This window comes from Mercenaria mercenaria, chromosome 4 (assembly GCF_021730395.1).
Source record: "Mercenaria mercenaria strain notata chromosome 4, MADL_Memer_1, whole genome shotgun sequence".
NCBI classification, from domain to species: domain Eukaryota; kingdom Metazoa; phylum Mollusca; class Bivalvia; order Venerida; family Veneridae; genus Mercenaria; species Mercenaria mercenaria.
Window position 1 is genome coordinate 53,340,528 of NC_069364.1, and position 24,481 is coordinate 53,365,008.

The following is a 24,481-nucleotide window of genomic DNA, read 5'->3' on the forward strand; positions in this document are numbered from 1 at the left end:
AAATGACCCATTATCTGTCACACCATTGACGCCCAATCATTTGCTCACTATGAAAACTAGTATTATTCTTCCTCCACCAGGTAACTTTCAGACAAATGATATGTATTGCAAGCGTCGATGGCGTAGAGTTCAGTTTTTACTGGATCAGAAGCTTCTGTTGGTATTTCATCAGTAGCTGTTGTTGGCGTCGTTAGGCCTTGCGTTCCTTCAGCTTGGGTTGGTGAAACTGTTACGGCAGGTGAAAGTGGAAAACGCGACGTAGCTTGATCAAAATCGTCTCCTGTCACTGTAGTGGGCCCACTTCGATCTTTCATTGTTTTAGACGTATCTGAAATCAATGATATAGCATAAATCGTGCACATTTATATATTAAAGTAACATTAATTTCACAATGTTTCCGATATCTTAAATATCTAATCAGACCACTGTTTCTTAGATAAAAGTCATGTTGTTGTTTTTTTTTTACTAAATAAATATATATCTACAAAATGAACAGTGAAAATGCCAATTTTATTTCACTGACAAATTTCAGTATTTCACTGAATGACATAAAGTAAAACCAAGTATTTATATATTTATGTCATTAAAGCACAGCAAGATAATGACGTATCTTGTAAATTAAATCAGCAGCCTTATGTCACATACCGTATATGGATATAAGCCAGTACCCGCCACAATTTTCGTCTTTTTGTCCAGGGCATGGGACGTTACATTCTGTGTCAGGGACTTTGTCAGGGTTCTGATTAATTTCATTCCCACAAAAACATTCTTCGCCACTCTGTAACATACAGGCAGTAGATATGTTTCTACTTGATAAAAGTTCTTACGAAAATTCTTTACAATTCTTTGTTAATGTTAGTGCTAAAATCATTTGTAATGAGAATTGTTTTCTTAAACATATACTCCCATCTAACACTTAATATTTTATCATTAGAATCTGATTTCAAGTATGTTTAAGTTCGCTTTATATATCTAGTACAAGCCCTCCAATAAGGGTGACATAACGTCGTTTACTTATACATGTGTAGTATTTTACAGTAGCTCATACGTATGTCAATCCTGCGTTTATACATTTACTGTTGAGTGACTTCTTACATAGCAGACATGAAATCTAGGCATTTAACATGTTTGACTTTTTGCAGCTTTATAATAACATTCCTCGAAATAACGTGTTAAAGTAGTCGTTTTCTGTTCTTCTTATATAATTGTTTTCTTTTCGCAAGACACTTTAAAATAATAATAATAAAAAAAAAAAAAAAAAAAAAAACAAAGAAAAAAAAACTCATAGTTATGATTTATACTGATCAAATGAGCTGACCCAACATTTGATATTTTACCAATATCTTATGAGCATTCTTTTTCTTTTGAAATTAAGCGCGTGTAAAGAATATTATTAATTTAAAAAAAAATCATTCATTTAATTATTTTTCCCTGTGTATGAAAGGTTTTTTATGAAACAAACGAATACCATTTGTTTGAATACAGAAGTACGTACGTATATGATTGCTTACTAGATGGTTGAATATCCACAAATGTTACATGCCATTTTACATAAGGCAGGATAACCACATTGTTTTCATGTTTTTCTATTTTCTTTTCTCAAATAATTTCACTGGTAATTTAAATGACTTCATTGACTTTCGCGAAAAAGGTTTAAGCCATTTCATGAATTTACTGACAATGGTATATCTTGATTTTGCTGTACTTTCGATAAAGTATCAAAACAGTTTGCAATAAGTAACATAACTTCTGAAAGGTTCAGTTTGTATCGTTAAAGATATTGACATTTTAACAAATAACATGTGTGCTGATTTGAATAGTATATTACCTCTGTGCCAGCATATCTGAATCCCATTTTCTTACATTCCTCTTTACATTTAGCAGCACAGTTCAAATCCGGATACTCCAGCTTTGTATGTAAAACTCTTTGATAAGATAACCAATTACTCATTTTGTCATCCTTGTAGCAGCCTATATAGCCCACAGGGTCTTGAAGACTTTTTACTGTGAAAAATAACAAAAGGCTTAAGAATATATTTAACTTAATATATGATTACAAACTGAATGTGTATTAAACTGCAGGTCAGAAACGCATCCTACCTCCGCTTACACATATTCCGACAGTTTCCTTTTTTATTGCCAATTATATATCAAGTTTGTGTGACTGTTTGCAAACTTCATGAAAATGTCGGTCTTTTCATTTTCCAACTTCGTTCGGTATAAATGTAAAATACTATGTGAAGGTATCCATTATTATTTGTAATAATATAAGAAATTTTGGTATGATAAGCAAAACGACAAGTAAAAAATGTTTATGATTATCTTACAAAAGTATTATGCAAATTCTCACTCGTGCTAGTATGTGTCAAGAAGTCAATAAATGAGCCGCGCCACGAGAAAACCAACATAGTGGCTTTGCGACCAGCGTAGATCTAGACCAGTCTGCGCATCCGCGCAGTCTGGTCGGGATCTATGCTGTTCGCTTTCAAAACCTATTGCAATTAGAAAAACCGTTAATGAACAGCATGGATCCTGACCAGATTGCGCGGATGCGCAGGCTGGTCTGGATCCATGCTGGTCGCAAAGCCAATATGTTGATTTTACTATGGCGCGGCTCAAATGACAAAAGGTGTATGTCTGTATTCTACAACATCTAAATTCTGAACTAATAAAACTGCTTTACAGTCAATTCAAAGAAATGAAAATTGCACAGCACTAAAGAATAATTTATAGTGCAAAGTCATTTAGGAATTAATAGTTACACTACTTGGACAAATAGTCATTTTAGTAATTTAAAAGGAGAAAAAAGAGACTAAAACATTGTTGAAAAGTCAATAGAGCAGTGATTATCGAATAAGCTATTTTTATGCTACAACTTGCAACTTAACTCAACCGAATAGCGTCGTAAACTTGAATACTTGTTTTATTTTAGTTAATCAAAACTAAATATTTTTGACTTGCTTCACTTCCACATTTACATTCGCCTAACACTTAAATATGATAATTTTGTGTATTTCATAGTCATAACTAAATATTGATTACTTGATTCACTACCATATTCACACCCGCCTTACATTTAAATGGCATAACATTGTATATTTCAGAAGGAATTTCGGATTTTAAGATTCGATAAGAAGCGAGATAAATACAGACCCATGCTTTGTATAATAATAAAGGAGCTTAATGGGTTCGTTTAAAAAGCAGAAAAATAGTAGTTTCAGAAAGAAAATATCGCTTGAAAATCTAATTTACCTTGTAAGATCCATATTGTTATCAATATATATAGACGTAGAATAAATGTATGCATTCTTCCTTCTAGTGTAAGTTATTTGATATGAGGCGAGGAACACGGGAGTTACAGCATTTATAACATATGAAAACGGAGCAAAAGGCGGATATGTAAATAAGTTTCAATTGGTTCTGAAAACGAAACGACTTCGTCCGAAAAGTCAATAACTTAATCCGACACTTGAAATGAACGGACAATCTTTGTATTTGTTCAATGTATCTTAAATGAGATATGCCGCTTTGCATTCATTTTGAGAAAAATGTCACCAGTATCAATAGAAAACTAACCGTGCAAACAGTCATTAACATAAGGGGCGGGAGCACTTAAAACATAAAGATGTGAAGAATGTGTTATATCTAGAAAACCGAAATGAAACAAGTAACAGCGTCCGATATCTTAATTTTATCAAAGGTTATGATGCTGTTCCCCCTGAAGGAATTGTTTCTTTATCTATAACATGTATCTGTAAGATTCGAAATAGATATCAAAGTGTACCAAAGGTAACATTGCGGAGTACGTGTTCATGTTTTATACAATGTCAATGCGTCAGATACAGTAAATAGGGGTTAATTTTCGGAAAGGATGGTTGGCTCTCAGCTTTAAAATTCTGCTAAATTATAAACATTACATGTTTCTATAAAATTCATTTTCCTTTCGACTTATCCTATGCTTAACAGCTGCACCTCTCACGGTAAATTAAAAACAAGAACTATAACCAATGACTTCTGTCAAAACTTTAAAAACACTAATCTCGCTAGGAAATCGAACACAAAATCTATGTTGTTTAGACCAAAACAACCTCATATGAGATTTACATACATATACATTACATATTTCAACTAATTTGTAAGAGAAAGAGTGAATTTTTCAACTGTTTTCCAGAGTTACTTTCGTGTTCGCAATAAGTGATCACTGAATCATTTGCAAATATAAAATGCATAAAACATTTAATTAAGTCAATGCAAAGTCAAAATCCGTCCATGGCAAGATTTTCATTAGATTTATGTAGCGAACTAATTCAAAACCTTTTCTGACCACTGCATGCATATTCCTTTTGAATGTTAATCAAATCATATTAACTACAGGATTCACAACTATTTATTTTATAGATTATATTCACAATAAAAGTGAACACATTTAAGACATAACAAATTGATGAAAAAGAAAGGTATGTGAAAGAAATGCTACCATAAAAGTAAATTGTAATGATACGGTTTAGTTCCGTGACCGTTAATTTGTTCGGGCAGGGAATTTTCATTTTCAAAATTGTTGCAATGTTTGTCAGGCGAGCTTTCTGAAAATATGTTATTTACTTCAACGACAATATGTCGTATGGTAGAAGCTAAACATCAATAATATTTGTTAGCAAACAGAGTTTTGAACATATGTTTAGTTTGTTTTACAACAACATATTTTCATTCAGTTTGTTTCTATATATAGTTACAGGGATACTAACTCTGTGACAGTCGAGATTAATAATTTTGTTGAAAAAAAAATTGGTATTTACTAAAATAGTTTCATAAAACTGATAGTAGAAGTAATGGAGCGTATATCATTCAGTTGTAATTACCAAAACGAAGCAGTGCGTGCAGTTTTACTTAATTGTGATGTGTACTATACTAAGATATTACCTAGATGGCACTCGCAAAACGAAAGTTTCGTTGAAAAGGTAATGGCAAAGTACTAAAATGACCATATTTCATCATCGTGACAGCAATGGTTATATATCCTATTTCATTCAGCTGCGATGAGAACAAGTTGAGATATAAGCTTGCTGAGAATCGTTAACAGAGTATCTACATACGACACCAACCCCAGCTCTGATGCTGTTGGTATCTAGTAATAGCTGTTGTGACGTTCCTCAAAATAATTATAAGAGGAACATTCGGTAAAACATCTTAAAAACCGTTATAAATGCAGCTTATTCAAATTACGAGTGCTATTCGCACACAGCTGTTACTTTAAGAAGTTCCACATGAAAACTTTTAAAATGGACAAACATATTGTAAAATTTGTTAAGAAAAAAGTAGAATTGCCAGCTATAATATGGACTTACATAACAGGTTTAAATTTGTCTTCAGAATGGATTTTCTCAACACTATTCATATTTGGTTTTAGTCTACTGGAATCCTGTCTTTGGACAAGGATATTACGTTTGTATGAAAATGGCGGAACGACTGGCTTGCCATTTTTTTCTTGAAACACGAAAACACCAGACTCTTTGTGTTATACTGATCAAAGATCAACGAAGTCTTTTAAAAGTGCGTTACTTCTGAAATATAATATTGTTACATATAATCATTTTACTCTCATCTGATACACAGCTGTAAACTGTTCGTCATTATATTAAGTTTAACTTTTCTTCACCCTAGCTCAAAACTTACCTCTATTCATAGATCGACGTATAATGTGTATCTATTTTACTGCGATAGATGTATGTGTTCATGTCAATTTAATATCATAAAAAGTTATCCGACTTCATTCATGTGCTTATTAAAAGCCATGTGCCTAACACAAACAAAGATTTTAATGTCGCAAATACCGCGTAAGTAATTTATTTCCTGTTTATAAGTGAATTACGTATAATGTCGTTTCAGCAGAAATAATAAAAATCGGATGTCTGTGAAATCGATTATACTGAAACGGAAATATCTTATTTTAATTGAAAAGTAACGTAGTTTTATAACACGTACACATTTTTTTGTCTATTTTAGCAAACAATGAGAAAAAGTTAAGCTATGTAGCTAGGATTTATCTTTTTAAAGAATAAGGCTATCATTGTACTTTAAAATCGAGAGATTGCAAACGCTAAGGCAACTGACGATGTTTACTTTACGAATATTTTATTTCTCAATGTTTGAAATCAGAATGGGAAAATGAAAATAGTTATGATACCAAACCCTTCATTCAAAAAATAAGAAATCAATAAAAAATAAATAAAAAAAAAATGTACAAGGTGCCTGGTACAATTACCATTTATATAAACCTATTTCTAAACTAGCGTCAGTCTTTAGAACTGGTGAAGGATGTGAATGGCTTTCCTGGAAACTGAGTTCATAAGAAAGACATTTAAAACATCCGTGTTTACTATGTCATCACTAAAGCGATTACGTTTTACGAGAATACTCATCGGAACACTTGATCTGAATTTTAGTTACAACAAAGTGTCTTTCATAAATTTCTACCGAAGACGGATGTTACTTTTCACATTGTAAAGGTTTATGCGCTAACATTGATATAGTCAAGCAAAATATTTATTTAATTTAGACGTTAAGTGATATTCGTTGAATTACTGATATTCTGAAATTGATAATGTTGAAGGTTTTAGTTTCTTAAGTATACCGTTTAAAGAAATGTTAATATCATAACTACAATTTCGGGATATGTATCCATGTATGTGTGTTTATGTAGGGGGGAAAGGTCAATGGGGACAGAAGTCGGGGAAAGGAGGAGCGGGGATTACCGAGTGATTAAAGTAGCTAATTTAGATCATTTACCCGTCGACGACATTGGTTCGATACCTCGTTTTGATTGTAGAATCATTTTAAAATACATAGGCAATGAGTGAACCATCAAACTAGCTGCCGGAAGATAGGTTAGTTGTTCTATCTATGTGGCTGCCTATGTCCAAAAAACAATGTCCAGAGGGGCTCCTTGTTCGTTACACGCTGGGATGTTACCTAAGATTGTTCTATCTAGGTGGCCGCCTATGTCCAAATACAATGTCAAGAGGGGCTCCTTTCCTTTGCCATTAAACGCTGTGATGTCAACTTAAGATTTTGTGTCGATGTGACATATAACTTGAGTAAACAAGCAATGCAGGTAATGAATTTATGAAATTTTCACAATACTGCGAAAAATATGAAAGAAGTAATATAAATCGATCCTTCATTTTGCTAAACAAACATTTTAGTTTAGATTGTGACACGTCTCAAAAATAGATGGATGTTTAAATTAGATTTGTAAGAAACTGTTTATGAAGACTTTTTTAAATTGATTTATCACTGAGCCTATAAAAACTATTTAAATACCCTCTCAAGACGTCAGGTGTTTTCGTCACTTCGTTTTTACACGTTTTTAAATAAACAGACATGATTTAACATACTTAATAAAAAGTAAGCGTTGGGTGGTATTAATGCTTTAAATAAACGTTTTTCTTCATTGAGGTGACATAAGGGAAATGATTTTTTTATGTTTATGTTTTTAAGAAAAATGGCAAAGATTAAACGTAGCCACCTCATATATAAGCAATGTTGTTGCTTACGATTTGCAACACGCCTTTATGAGTCATTAAACTAGTTTGGCAAATTTTGTGAAATAAATGTATCCAGACCGAAACTTCAAACGTTTACACGAGCCTATACTTTGCTATTTATCCACTCTCATTTGCATTCAAAAAATAAAAGAAGTACACATGTACTTTCATACGGTCAAGCGTCCCAGTGTCATGCCGAAGTATCTGCGAGGCGGTCGCAATTCATGCCATCCGAAACAACACACCACCAAGTATCTTATAATAAAACAGTCATGAAAAAGTAGTTAAGATACGTTAAGAAAAAAATAAAGCAGACGTCGGTAACAATGTTGTGCATTTATTTATTTAAGATTAAATCACCTCGTGCACACGACATCTTATCTCGAGCAAACGATATCTTATCTCGAGCGCTCGACATCTTATATCGTGCGCACGACATCTTATCTCGAGCGCACGACATCTTCTTTCGAGCGTTCGACTTCTTCTCTTGTGCGCAAGACATCTTATCTCGAGCGCACGACAACTTATCTCATGCGCTAGACATCTTATTTCATGCGCACGACATCTTATCCCGTGTACACGACATCTTATCTTGAGCGCACGACATCTTATCTCGACCGCACGACATCTTATCTCGAGCACACGACATCTTATTTCGAGCCCACGACATCTTATCTCGTGCGCTGGACATCTTATCTCATGCGCACGACATCTTTTCTCGTGTACACGACATCTTATCTTGAGCGCACGACATCTTATCTCGACCGCACGACATCTTATCTCGAGCGCACGACATCTTATTTCATGCGCACGACATCTTATCTATACAATATAAGGTCCCCTTTGGGTGTATTTAGGTAAAAAATATGTAAAAACATACGGAAAATAGATAATTTTGGCCCCGCATATTCAGATGTTATTTAAACTTCCTACAAGTTCACCAAATCATTTGGGAGAGCAGATCACATAATTGGTCATCCTATCTTCAGAACTAAATTATGCTTACAGCATGTTAGAATAGCATCAAATCGTAGTTTGACAGATTGTATCAATTCGCACATTGTCAGAAAAGTTATAAAATTGGATGCTGATTGCATGAAATAAGGGAAAATGGGGGAGATTCATTGCTATATGGGGGAAGCCTACATACTAAATCTTTATTTTGTCAAGGACTAAAATACATTCCTTTGCGTCATCGCTGAATTTTTGCTGCCTTTTTATCAGTTTGTGTATTTAAATTACTATCCTGCAAATCCGTGATATAAGTGTAAACGAAACAAAAGAAAGGACGGTGGCAGTCTTACCTTTTTACTGATGATCTGAATAAAAAATATGTATGTATGTGTGTGTTGGTAGTGTGTACATCTGCGTGTTGTGAGTTTCGTTTTGACATTTTTAGAACATGGCATTCCCTGTTTGATATATATATATATATATATATATATATATATATATATATATATATATATATATATATATATCTTGTTTTTTTTACAGTTTTTAAATTACGCACAAAGTCCACTTAAAATATATTAAGATACTGTCTAGATATCTAGTTCCTTAATTCCACCCGGTTAGTTTTAAAGGCAGACAATATGTGATTAAAATTTACTTTATAATGCTTCAAAAGCTTATTTTCGTAGTCTTTCGTTGGCATAACGGACTACGTACGTTTTGGTTACTTTAAATATTGCATAGAGAACTCCAATTTCCGCCAAAGATAATAAAAGACAGTCCTCCGTGCCGTTCACTCCGATATTCATTAAAACCAGAGGTAATGTTAACTTCGTATTCCAATTTTTCCTCCTGTTGAACAAGAACGTCTTGAACTGAATGTGTAATTTACCGAAAATGATAACAGAAGCTTTTTTGGAAATTTCGAAATTTATTTCAAGAAGTCGTCTGGTTTCCACAATGTATTGTATATTACAATTATGGGCGTTACATGTAAGTACATAGATAAAACATCTGAAGTATTTCGAGTAATGATGAATGATTATCTAAATTGGAATTTGAGCCACACCATGAGAAAATCAACATAGTGCATTTGCGACCAGCATGGGTTCAGACTAGCCTGCGTATCCGCACAGCCTGGTCAGGATCCAAGCTGTTCACTAACGGTTTCTCTAATTGCAATAGGCTTTGAAAGCGAACAGCATGAATCCTGGCCTGACTGCTAGGATACGCAGGCTGGTCTAGATCCATGCTGGTCGCAAATGCACTATGTTGGTTTTCTCATGGTGCGGCTAAAATAATCCCAAATAATATTTTTACGGTAGAACGTATTGCTTAATACCAATGAAGGTGAGGACAGCATATGTACCTATTTAAACTACACTTAGAGACTGAATGAATGTAATAACATTTTAAACTAATCGTATTAGATACTCTGTCATGTTTTAATCCTAAAGAACAAATTCAAAGATGTCTGAACTTCCATATTCAGTTTCGAATAGAATTCTAAAAAAATCTTACAAATTCAGTGGAACAAGGAGAACTGTACCTATTTATTTTTTAATATAAATTACTTTTATAGTTTTCTTTGTCTATAAACCCCAAACCCACCCAAAAGAAGCTTTGACTTCGGTTTCATCCACAGTTTTATTCCTTGATAACAATACATAGCGTTTTGCCTTTCGTAGCGAAGCTCGTTTACAGACCTGCACTCCTTTTGTCTAAAGCGTTACGTACTGTTTTGTGTATTAAAAACAGGTAAGGACCCGAAATATACCAGGTCGTTGAACGAGGAAACGGTATTTGAAATAATCGTCTTAAAAGCTGTCTTCCTGTACTTTACGCAATAGCTTGTATGTTGTTAGTTTTCCTTGTATATAACGTACGGTAACAAACCTTGATAACTGTTTTGTGTAGACATTCGCCTCGTTATAGATAAAAAGTATCTAAAATAGAACAGTGAGAAAACCCAAAGATATCTAAGCCGCAACATGAGAAAACCAACATAGTGCATTTGCGACCAGCATGGATGCAGACCAGCCTGTGCATCCGCGCAGTCTGGTCAGGTTCAATGCTGTTAGCTAACGGTTTCTATAATTGCAATAGGCTTTAAAAGCGAACGAAATGAATCCCAATCTGACTAATGTACTTGATCTTCTAAAAGCAGTTCTGAGGATGACCCATTCAAAATAGCGTCGAATGTCAAAGGGTGAGAAAACTGTGCAGTCAGTCCGGGGTTCGAACCCGTGACCCCCCGCTTACAGGGCGAGTGCCCTACCGACTGAGCTAACCGGCTGTCTGACACCTTACGTGTACAAGCCCGTACCGTGACATATGATTTCTTTCAAAACACGAGGGAGTAGTTGCGATGTGGTCGTCTATAAAAAAACCAGGCTAAATAAACCAGGCTTCAAATAGCACGTCTTTAGATCCTACGCGTAGCATAATTGAAGATGTATTTTAGTCAGATTGCATGAATCCTAACCAAACAGCGCGTATGCAGGCTTGTCTGGGTCCATGCTGGTCGCAAATGCACTGCTTTGGTTTTCTCATGGTGCGGCTTATCTATTTAAACTGTTTATAAAAGGAGAGTTGGTCAGCGAAGAATGCTGCGTGAAGTATAACCTGGTGTCTATCTATCCGTTGTCAAGTTTAAAGTCACATCATGTTGTTGCTATCAAAAGCAACTATTACTGTTTATTCACATTATCCATCACTTGTGACCAATTCGTCATTATGGTGAGAATTTTACTTGCATTTTTTTGGTGTGTATTCTGTATATGAGCCACGCCATGAGAAAATCAACATAGTGGGTTTGCGACCAGCATGGATCCAGACCAGCCTGCGCATCCGCGCAGACTGGTCAGGATCCATGCTGTTCGCTTACAGTTTCTCTCATTCCGAAAGGCTTCGAAAGCGAACAGCATGGATCCTGACCAGACTGAGCGGATGCGCAGGCTGGTCTGGATCCATGCTGGTCGCAAACCCACTATGTTGATTTTCTCATGGCACGGCTCATATATTCTTTCTTGTGCTAGGTTTGATACTACTGCATTTGTCAAAAGGGATTTTTTTCGCTTACGCGTTAATTACACGTCTTCATTCAATTATATTTTCTATGAAACCTTTTCCGTACATTTTATGTCGGTGTTCCAGTCCATTGAATGAATACCATACCATCAAATAAAATACATTCAAGATATACCGGTATGTTTAAGTTATATTGTAGACTTTCCTATTTTTTCTAACTTAACGGACATCTTTTAAATTACCAGGTTTCTGACATATGTTTAGAGGACCTAGTGTGTTTTCTAATGAAAAGACTCTTTCAGGAGAAACCAACTTCTAAAACATATCATCACCACTTTTAATCACCAGTTATAAACAGTAGGATATATATGGACAGTTAACTGTCATTTCATATTTGGCATAATATCCAGTTTAGTTCTAAACTGTTGGATATAAAGTCTTCTTTGGCTTGCTAGTAGAGACAGATTCTAACTTATATAATTATATTTGACTGAAGATCCAATATTCCGACAACTGTGAATATGGTCATGAATGTCTGATTTAACAACCAATACTATGTCGAAGACCCCAGAATGACTTGTTGTGCCGGATGATAGCCACTTGTGCCGTTAAACTCAAGTGCGATTGTTCACATACACGATTGTATTGCTTTGTCTTTGACATTGTGCCTTGATTCTTGGAAGAGAAACCAACTTCTGAAACATTATATCATCAATTACAAACAGTGGGATAGATATGAATAGTAAAATGAGCTTTTCATTCATATTTGGCATACTATTCAGTTTAGTTCGAGAAAGTGTGACATAATTTCTGGTATCCGGAGACAGATGCTAGCTTATTTTACTGAAGATGATTCCGACAACTTGGAATATGTTCGTGAATGTCTGTTGATCATTTAATACCCATTACTATGTGGACAATTTGTCACATTATTCTGACACCGGGCTGTCTACTATCCTTTAATGAAGCTGGTAGTACCAATTTTTGCGTCTTTGGTATGACGCGGTTGGTGATCGAACTCACGACCTCCCGCACTCAAAGCGGGAGATACATTTCTAACAACATATAAATTATCAGATCCCGCTTCATAAAAACTGTACACTGGTTATTATGCATGAAAATCAATAAACTGAAGCATTTACATTTATGACATTCTTTTTGTTATTAAAAAGTTCAAAATAATTGCGGTAGCCGTCTTGTCGTCATTCTGGAATTAACTTGATATATTTTTGACCAGTAATTATAACAACATGTGATTGAAAAGAAATATTTATGTTACAATAAATAGTAAGTTACTTATGTTTGAACTTATATAGTTTACTGATTATTTAATATTTCAAAGGGGCCTCCATGGCCGAGCGGTTAAGGTCGCTGACTTCAAATCACTTGCCCCTCATCTATGTGGGTTCGAGTCTTCACATGGGGCGTTGAATTCTTCATGTGAGGAAGCCATCCAGTTGGCTTACGGAAGGTCTGCGGTTCTACCCAGGTGCCCGCTCGTGATCATATAATGCACGAAGGGACATCTGGGGTCTTCATCCACCATCAAAGCTGGAAAGTATCCATATGACCTATAATTGTGTCGGTGCGACGTTAAACCCAACAAAAAGTGATATTTCAAATGTAAATTTACCCCACCCGCCTTTAAATATATCTATACTAAAATAAGAGTCTAGCTGAATAGGAAATGCCCTAATATTTACACCTTACTATCCCTTCTTACAGCAGAGATTGTCCATTGTATGGAATGTCTGTAAACACAAGCGCGAACAATATGTATTGCACATTTGTTAAAGAAGTGGTAATTTGTCACATTTATGTGCATTAAAAAGGCATAGCTAGGTAAATGTATTACTTTTTATCGATCAACGTATATATTTATGTATTCTAGCATAAAACTGCTGTTATTGTCACTTTTCGGGTTTTTTTACCACTTTGGTATTTCTTTTTCGAACTGACAGCGAATCTTACCAAGTTCTTGTGTAAGACGTTCAATACAATGTCATATGGAACGTGGTACACTGGTAAGTCAGCTTCTTTGAAAACATTTACTGTTACAGTACTTATATATATAGTTTTAAAACAAAGTGAAAAGAAATTGAAATTGACGACAGTCTTTTTTGTTGCATATTAGCTGTGGTTTATATGTTTATATGTTGCTTTAAGAAACTTTAAGCTGAATTCCATTGCAATTCATCTTTCTGAAACAAAAACAGAACATGTAATACATAAAAATGAAGATATTTACAAAAACAAAGCAAATCAAATACTTTGAAAGTATCTCTGCACGTTTCATAGACCAGAAATAACGATGTAACGTCTTTTTCCGTGTAACAGACATTGTAGTATAAAGCATGGAACCGTCATACGGAATCGAATAACAGTCTACGAATTATTGGCAATTCCTGTGTGAATTTAAAGAAATGCAACTATCATAAAAAGATCAATTGAAATGTTAAAACGTGCAGTAATTTCAAACAATGTCTTCAATACCGCTTGAAACGATAGGGTCTCTTTTTTCATCTTGGACAAAATCTCAAAAATAAGCGCTCCAACGTTTACATTTTATTCGACCATTTAATAGATAATATGTTACTTTACACATTTGAGATGACATTTACATTGCAGAATATTTTACTGGTAAAAACCCCATACGATTTTGATATTTTCATTAACTTCCATAATAAGTCTTGCCCCATGTTCAAGTTTTTCAAACCAGTCTTTTTTTTTTCTTTTCCAAATTATAGTACGTCATAAAATATCAAAAACCGAAGTTTGATCAAATTGTACATTGAAAATTTGTTTTATTCCGAACCTTAATTAAGTTTTAGAACCGCTAGGCATTTAACAGCTTTCCCCTTAGTGTAATAATTTGTTTATGTATCACATGGGGGATAACTGAAACATCAAACTAGACGGGTAAACCATATACCTACCAGTGTTTATCGGAACGCAGTTATGACCACAGTAAGCCACATAAGCGTAAGCGTATCGTAGCCATTGCCTTGAAAACAAAAGAGAGACAAATTAGTGCTAATGTATTTGACACCGCTGCTCTGACATTTCGGCATATTATTTCAAGATTGTTTAGAAATGGATTTATTTCGAAATTCCAATGTTAAGAAAAATAAAATTTATGTCAGAGACGCTTTCATTTTGTTATAACACCGTCCGATTTACAGATTATGTCTACAAGAATTACATACATTATATAAAATCGTTGTTCATGTTTCTAAATATGAGATTGGGATCTAATATACCTTTAAGAAAATTAAAATTCTTGAAATACACACTGTAAATGTGTACTACCACTAACAAATTGGCTGTGTTTAGCAAGTAAGTGTTACTGTGTGACATTTAATTATGAATGTAGATCTATAATAAAGTATGCAAACCAAATTTACATATTAAGTAATATTAAATACATTTGATGAGGAATTTATACATTTAAGGTAAATATCACAAGGTCATATAGTTTAGTGAAAGATTGCAATTACGTATCTTTAAAGTTAACTGTGTAAGTCTGTTCTTTCTATGGAACCATTGTAATTTATTTAGCATATACATGTTTTAATTAATTCGCTCGTAGATGATTGACAATATAAACGTGTTATTTCATTTTATTCAATCAACTAGCTAGTTGTGTTTCATATTGAAACGACTGTCGGTCACTGCATTTTGTATTGTCTTATATACTTCTGCAAATTCCTTTACAATACAATGTTCTTTCCTTTCCACTGTACATATATTCCATGTGTTTCAAACGAAGCATTCGTGCAATGACTAGGTACAAAGTTATTATTGTTTAGGTGAAATAGAACAGGTAATACTTCAAAACAACAATGTTAGTACATGCTTTTATGTTGTGTCGTACGTTTCAATCTAGTAAAGACCTATATAAGGTGAATTATTAAATTAATAATTCACCTTATATAGGTCTTTACTTAATTAAAGCACTCTATGCTACTCAATAGAATAAAACAAACGGCTAACCTTGAGGAAATTCAAAATACTATATTTTTGGAGTCTTGCGAAACTGACACAAGGCTAAATCATAGACAAGTTTATAAGAGCTTTAAATGCTGTGAAATACCTCATCAGTTTCCGATAAATGTGTCTCCATATTAAAGATCAAATTCTATCAGCATATTGATAAAATTCAATGACAGAATTTCAACGAAAGAAACTCTTAAATTTATATTCGAGATGTCCGAATTATCTTTATATGGGTTAGTTGAATTCACAAACAGACTACGAAATGCATGGATGTCAGAATCACTTTATTGTGTAGACTCTAATATAGCTCTAGATGACAGTATAAAGCAGTTTACAGGTGTTCTTTTTAGAAATATCATGAAAATTACAGATGTAACAATGAAAACGTTACCGTTGTACATATGACAAGTCAGCAGAAAAAGTAAAATCTTTTAAGGATGAAAGCTGAGGAGCAAAACGTCACTATCAAGGGCAGAAATACCTACAACATAGGCAGGTAAGCAAAGACAGAATAAGAAATAAATATGCTTAAATATTGCAGATAAATTTCCAATATTTACAAAATATGGTATACCTCCTAATCTTACTTACATTATTATTTGTAGCATTGAAGACTACTGGATATTTATAAGTTCAGATAGTTTTCAGTCTAAGAGCAAATTTACAGCTGGAAGTATGAGGCATAGAAATTTTACGCCTGTAAGTGTAGGATGTTAAGTTTCTAAACTGTATTTTACACGTTTTACACATTTAAGTCTCAGCTGTATTTTAGTTTGCTTTTCATTTACAGGCTAGTTACACGCTTGTTAACAATCAGCACATTACACACGTTTTCACATGTTTTAGTTTAATGATATTATATCATTAAAAATATCTTGCGTTTTCGTATATCAACTTTAACCTTTAGCCTGCTGTCGAAAAGTGGTTCTGCATTTGCGACCAGCGCAGACCAAGATCAGCCAGCATATCGTGCAGTCTGATCATGGTCTGCACTGTTCGTTGTTCAGTCAGTAAATTGTCAGTGAACACCCCTTCAAATAATAAATGGTACTGCCCAATTTGAATGATGGACCAGTCTATTTTAGAAATTTAGCAGTGTAAATGATACTTTACCATTGAACGTTCTATTTCCTGCACTAGTCGGTTGTGTCGTTTGATTTGTCAGCTGTTGCTCTGTAGTGATTTCTACAAATATACAAAATGAACCGAACAATAAATTACACTATGCGCTTGAATGCTCAGTGTCATATAATGTAATATTTTATTCCTTTTTCTGTCAGTCCTGTGTTATTTTTATAAAACACAAAATATGATTGTTTAAATTTATATTTACTTAGTGAAAGTCGGTATGCATAAGATCTAGATATAATACTAACTAGATGAAGAGATGGCTTCTGGATAGATATATGTAATAACAGTCTGAAAAATGCTGTCTGTGTTGCCGGCGGAGCAGTTATGATCTTTTTGATGCAACTAATTAATGAGTATTAACTGGTATATTACAAAACCTTCTTTGTTTTAGATATGCATGCATTCTAGTCTTGTTTACATGGACTAAGTGTTGTTATATTTGCCTGCCCTTTGGCTTCATGAAATATATTCAATGTAAACACTAGATTTCCGCCTACGCCGTTGCTTGGAAACACGATAGCTGTAGCACAATATTGCTCAGGAAAAGACATGTCAAACCGAGTCTGTTATCAACATGCTTGGTCACAATACATTCTTGGTATGAGCCGCACCATGAGAAAACCAACAAATTGGCTTTGCGACCAGCATTGATTCAGACCAGCCTGCGCATCTGCACAGTCTGGTCAGGGTCCATGCTGGTCGCAAAGCCACTATTTTTGTTTTCTCATGGCGCGGCTCATATATATTGTCCTTGATATATTACTTACTAAATAAAGAAACGGCTCCTAGATAAACATATGACCTCAAACAACATGGAACAGCTGTCTGCGTTGTCTAAGCGTGTCATGGTCTTATATATGGCAACACATAAATTAATATTAACTGTTTATTTTATTTCTGTTATGGTTTTCATGGACTCAGTTTTGTTAGATATTCTTGAACTTTGAGATCATGGAATGCATTCAATATACAATAGATATTCGCTTAAGCCGGTGCTTGGGCGTGGGATGGTTGTAGCACATCACTTCTAATGAATAGATACTCGTCGTTATTTTGTTTGTTCACATTTTATGCTTTCAACTGATTTTATTATATTCTTCTAGTAATTAGAATATATACTGACTGATACTAGATTCTAACGATGGAAAAACGTTAACCATAAAGCTTGTGTCCGTATGTTTTGCAAAGATACTTTAACAGTTTGTATTGCCACGTAACATATAAACATTAATATCATGACTTATCTTAATAAACACGTTCTGTTTTCTTTGCAGGCAGAAAACATACTATTATTATGCAAATACTGATATATCACGTGATTAGACAAAAGTAAATGTTGAATATACGAAATTACCTCAGTCTTTAATACAACTTTATATTTAGAAAGTATGTTCAACTGGTTAATTTACACTCTCAGACTACATATAGATTTTCCGGCATACCCCAAATGTCATAGATAGATATTCGCCATTCCCCTCCTCATTTACATTGCCTGAACATGTCATATTGCATTCTGAATCGGGTGTTTTCTCATAGTCCTTATGTTTATTTCCACAGAAACATTCCGTCGCAAACTGAAAAAGACATTCACAACAATAATTGTATTGCACGGTATTTATCGTTTAAATTCAGCTATAATTCAAATAGTCTGTATGCCCTAAAATTATCTAGAGAGTACTTTTTCAAAGAAGTTAGTAGATTTAGTTAATACTTTACCAGAAATTAGCAAGCCATAAAGCAGTTACCTCGGTACCAGCATATTGGTATTCAAACACCGTACACCTGTATTTACAGTTGTTACCACTGTTAGTTTGTGAATCTGGAAGTTTCACTTCTAGTATTCTGTCTTCTTTGTCTACGTAGCAACCTTTATAGCCGTCAGGATAATATGCCGCTAAAACAAAAATGAAAGAATAACAGCTAGGTATACACACATACTAGTAATCGAACTCTCGACTCGAACAACTTTTTCTTACAGATATTTTATATTATGTTAGACTTAAATATGTAATTTTGTTTACTTTACTTCTTTATAAAATGTTGTTTTCACCTAAGAAATAAAGGACCATAATTTATACACTATTACCCATATACTACCCCTTACAGCATGACCAATAAAATCAAATTGTTAAAGACCAGTGGTATGAAAACAATAAGCCTATTAAATCGTGTTAGACGCATTGCTACCGTACGGATAAAATACGTTTAGCGAATACCTGGAAAAACAGTTATTATTTTACAATGATGAGACGCAATGTTAAAAAACTGAATCAGACGAATCAAAAAGAATACTATGTTTTAAAAGACGGTAAAACATGTGGCGACTGAAAGTGACTACCGCAATTTTGTCAGAGAACGCTTAGACTAAATAGATGTTGGATAAGCATTCCAGAATGTGAATTTCTTGGAATAATATTTGGTGCAGGGGGATGCGGTTACTTGATGGTATCAGATGATTGTGGTTCATTAAGTGGTCAGTTGAGGAGGTAGTACATTTGAATGCGCGCATGTACAAGCGGAAGCAGATGTTGAGAAATTTACGACAACATTTACGACACACTAAATGTGTTTGCATATACATTCAATCATATAAACCTGTCCCATATTTGAAGAAAAATGGTAGATTTATGCGCGTAAAAGACACACTACAAAACACTATTGTGTTAAAATGACGTTGCAGACATCGTGAACTAAATGAATGTTACCGTGGAAGCGAACAACGGACCAATGTATTTCAACTAAAAACAGCTCAAATGCTTTGATAATTACAGTGATGCTTCAGAAACATAGTTTGAGCTTTTTTAAATTTTTTTTAATTCAAACTGGTTAATGATAATAAAAATTGCAAGCACAATTGAGCCGCACCATGAGAAAACCAACATAGTGCGTTTGCGACCAGCATGGGTCCAGACCAGTCTGTGTATCCGCGCAATCTGGTCAGGATCCATGCTGTTCGCTTTCAAAGCCTTTTGCAATTAGAGAAACCGTTAGCGATCAGCATGGACCCTGACAAGACTGTGCGGATGCGCAGGCTGGTCTGGACCCATGCTGGTCGCAAAGCCACTATGTTGGTTTTCTCATGGTGCGGCTCAAATGATTTTCATTTTGTCTGAAAGTCACATGAAAAGTACTTATATAGGTAAAGTTAACTTTAATATGCCATAAAATAAATAAAAATAAAAGAAATATATTTCATATAAAACTTACTTGAAAATATAATTAGTTAAAGGCTAATGAAATAGTAAAATATACCTCGTCATGGATGCTTAGAACTTTCAGATACGGTAGAGTAAAAAGTAAAGCGTGAAATGTTCTATTCATAATTTCCCCATTTAGATCATAAAGATAATGACGCTGAAGTCGTCGTCGAAAATATCGCTGGTAGTCGTGCTTGCTGACAAAATGGAAATACCATATATGTCTTCTTAGCTTACATCGGTTTACATCGGTAATCTAATGAATCTATTAATAAACTAGGCTTCTTTATGTAAAACTAAATCCGAAATAAGTTGAAAAGCATTAAATATTCATGATTTTCTTTCTCTTAGGTTACTAATACCTTTTTGGATAAACAAATATAGATACAAACAGATATACTGTTCACGTATACACGGCAGGTGTAGGTCGTATAGGAAAGGTTATAATTGGTGGTATAGACTTGTCGGAAATAATAGGGGAAACTTCGGGATTTATTAACGTTAACTACTGTAGAAAACGTTTGGACGTTCGATTTTAAAATGGTGAAATTTTTGCTTTGGAGCTAAAAGGAGAAACAACGCATATCGTTAAATTATAGATTGCACAAAATTAATGAAAAACAATCGATTTGTTGTCGCAATATTACCACGCTTTGCTTCTTTGACAGTTTAGATTGTGTCTATTTGGTACTAAACAAAATAAAAACAAAGTATCACTTTTCATTAGATCTTTATAACTGATTTAAGTGATACATTGATACACATGATGATCACATAATGATCCGGTTTGAATTGCGTACGGGAACAATCAGCGAGATTCACCGTGGTTGTAATTGATGAAAGGTTTGATAACCATGTTACACAATATTTGCTGCAATCCTTAAGCAATGGGCTGAATACATGGAGGAAATTTCAACAGCCATGTCCATATGCGTAGCACGAAGTGTAGTTCATGTCGTAAAAAGTAGTAACCATTTTTTCTAACACTTTTGGTTCAGTATGTCGTGTTAGAATTGAAATAACACGTTTCCAAGTGTGACTTATCGTAGAATAACCAGAGGTTTTCGTTCTTACGCGAAACAGTATATCACTCAGGCCTACGGCCTTTGTCATATATTCTTGCGCATAAGAGCTCAAAACACGGATTATTCTACGATAAACCACATTTAGGAACTTATACAACAGGCATTAATGTGTAAAGAATAGTTTGCATATATATATATATATATATATATATATATATATATATATATATATATATATATATATATATATATATATATATATATATTTTATACATTTATACATGACTGTAGTAATAAATACTTCCTCATACAAACAATGCTGGAAGTAGGATAGGAGATACATAATAATTAGTTTTCATGTCATTCTGACGTAAAATTATTTGGAAAATAAAACATGAAAGGAAATAGGAAACCATAACATTTACTTTGCCTACTGTTTTACAATACCGTAAATTCCATTTAACTCAACATGCTCATGAAACTATCAATAGAAAGTAAAATACCATGTAAGATATATTGTCAAACGCACACAATCAAGCACTGTTAATTAACACTCTTTTATCCTTTGTTGAAAAATGTATATTTATACAAAATATTACATAAAGTGAAATAAATATAAATGAATTTTACCGTGCAAGTGTCCAGGCTAATAAAGAAAAAATATAAGTATGGATAGACATTTTACACCTTTAACAAATACTCGAAAATCTGCGTGTTTGAACCTCATTTAAACGAAGCCGTTGTAATATTATATGCTTTTAATATTTTATAAGCACTTACCACTGAAGATCGTACTGACGTATTTATCGTTTCTTGTGTTCTGTCTTCCTTCCTACTTTATTGATCACCGTGTATTAAAATCTACGCGAGTTGAAACGTATTAAAAAGTTATTGAATCCATATTTTAAGTTGTTGTGTTTGTAAACAACACGTGATCTGAAATCATGAAATATTACCGTTAAATGACACTCAGAAATAATGATTTATTGAAGAAATGCTGCAAACAAGCTGTATGACAAAATGAATTACAAAAAGGTGATTATATAAAAAAACGCATTCACAAAGTGTAAGTATGTTTATTGGTTCAATAACATAACTGTACGCCTAAAATATGGTTTATTTAGGCAGATAATGTGTGAATAAATCTTTGCGAATAACAAGCCCTTAATTTATATTTCAACACATATCTGGTAATATCGTTTCTGATGTAGAATTTATAAAAAAACTAAATTTTATATTTAGTTCCCTTACTTCTTAGAGCTTGACTTCCATGAAAAAGCTTAGTTTTATGTATATATTTGATATAAAAGACATTGTGTCTGAACACATTCGTTCTCAGCCTCTGATTCATGCGGAGATGTTGACAGTTACGTGCGGAGAACAGGTAGTATAGAATGATCCAGGGAGACTGCTTAGGTTATCAACCCGCAAAACTGTTGCATATATCATTTCCGCAGCCTTAACGTACTAAAACGTATTAGCGTCTGATGGCCCTTTCACGCTTCCGTAGAAACAACATTTATTACACGAAACTTATTTTGAAAATATTTCTGAAATGTCTAGGTCTGCAGCTCTCAAATACGGTTATATCTTACATCTGAGGCATATACTGACACTCTCAGACAACATCAAAAATGACATTTTGAGCGATTTGATGAAGTTCCAAAATTATCAATGCACCCTTGGTCCGTTACGGACCCCTGTGGGATTTCTGTTTATCCAGAGCTCAAATATTTTTTCATAGATTAAAAGCTGATATGCTGTACTAAAGCCACGGTAATTTCAATTCGTAATAAAATGCTGAAAATTGGCTCCCCAATAACAAAAATAAAAGAAAAAAAAAAGAAGAAGTCCACGCGCATACATTTAGACGGGGTGACCCCTGCGCGTGACCCCTGACTATCTACGAATCAAAATGCGGCTTTCGTTTTCAAGTTTAGCATTTCTACTTTCATTTTAATTACTTCCGGAAATAGCTGAAGGTCGAGTGACGTCATTTTCTGTGTTGTCAAAAACATACATATGCCTGGCGAGATTGCATAAATATGTGCTGGCCGTCCTAAGGATATATACTGCAGTATATATATACTGCAATCATATTTAAGTCCGCACACTCGGCGGGCTTTTAAAACTAAAATGCTTTTTTAGTGGCATGCATTTTAGAATTTCATTTTATATGATATACTAATTGATAATACATTGTTGGTTAATTTAATGTTGTCAATTCGTATGTGATATTAAGGCCTTCAATCTTTTTGTCATTTGTATTTGGGTTCAAACTTAGTTTTTCCTAAAAGGACAGCTGGTTTTGGAAATTTTATTATCTGCCTTTAAAGGTATACTAGACTCAAATAACATTTTTTGAAAATATGGAAAATTACTATATAATGTTTATATACTTGTATCTGTATAAATGTATTAACGGTGTAAAGAATTAGGTTTAAAAAATGGACACTTTTAAACTTATGTATCGAAACACAAGTTAAGTCTGCACTCCCGATAAAAAGAGGCAGTTTTTTTTTAAACAATAAACCATTTCTATATTACTTAAGTTATATTTCTAATATGATTAGCAATTATTGAATAATTACAATAATTTTATGTTGACGTCACGTCGACGTGAAATTTAGCGCCACATTGTATGCATCTAGAAATATATACTTGGGCAGTTATACGTAGTTCGAAATACTTTCAGTTGGGCTGCGCCCACGTGATATTATTACGCCCGGCGTATAACCGCCCATCGTGTAAAAGTAGTGTTCAGACACGGTTTGCTATAAATTATTTCTTTAATTCATTTGATGAGGATTTTCTACATGTGAAGTTTATATCTTAATTGTTAAATATTATAGTGGAAGATGGCCATTGATATCGTTGAACGTTTGGTGAAATTTATGAATGTTACTGATATCACCGTTTTCATAAATGACTAGTAAGTAGATTGAGTAAATGTTTCTTTTTAAGTTTCTAGTATTGATTTTTATACTGCTATTACATATGATTTAATTATTGAAATTTTACTGATTAACTCATGTATCTTGCAAAAGTGAGTTACAGTAACTTGGTTATAGTAACTGTTTTATTTTCTCCCTTTTATTGGAACGGTATCCGTTTGTGCCTACTTCAGTATTTTTCTGTATGTGCATAGGGATATTCTTAAGATGCATGCCACAGCATTGCCAAGAATGTTCATGTGTAGTTTTCCACACTGTTTAGTTATCACGTTTCCCGTATTTTATTGTTATGACGTTACGTAATTGTAATATTTCAAAATGTTACTGCCTGATGATATGTTTATTATTTCAAGTATAGCGTTAGTCTAGACTTTTTCTATTCGAACTGAAAAAAAAAATAACTTGACAAATAAAGCAAACGGCAACACTTTAACAGAATGGAATGCCTGTCACAAAGAATCATGACTGAAATTGACGCATAATAAATTGACTGTGCTGTCATTCAATTTCCAATATTTACATTCGCCCTATTCTTTTCCATTGATAATTATGACGTTCCTTTCGTATAAAAAGCAAAAGGAAAGGCTCGAAAGTTACGTCAACGCTGCTTAGTGATAATGAGCCGCTGTTTTGACGACGACTGCGTATAG

At 33.8% G+C, this 24,481-nt stretch overlaps 1 protein-coding gene across 1 annotated transcript; it reads right to left on the reverse strand.

Moving 5' to 3' along the window:
• Positions 1–62: 62 nt before the first annotated feature.
• Positions 63–18,745, reverse strand: LOC128556635 (uncharacterized). The gene is made up of 7 exons (XM_053542203.1): positions 18,742–18,745; positions 18,401–18,549; positions 18,124–18,229; positions 16,638–16,709; positions 1,829–2,004; positions 646–778; positions 63–328 (listed from the first exon to the last, which is right to left on the reverse strand). Exons 1-7 carry the CDS (start codon positions 18,743–18,745, stop codon positions 63–65), a joined length of 906 nt encoding a protein of 301 aa, XP_053398178.1.
• Between the last annotated feature and the right edge of the window lie 5,736 nt (positions 18,746–24,481).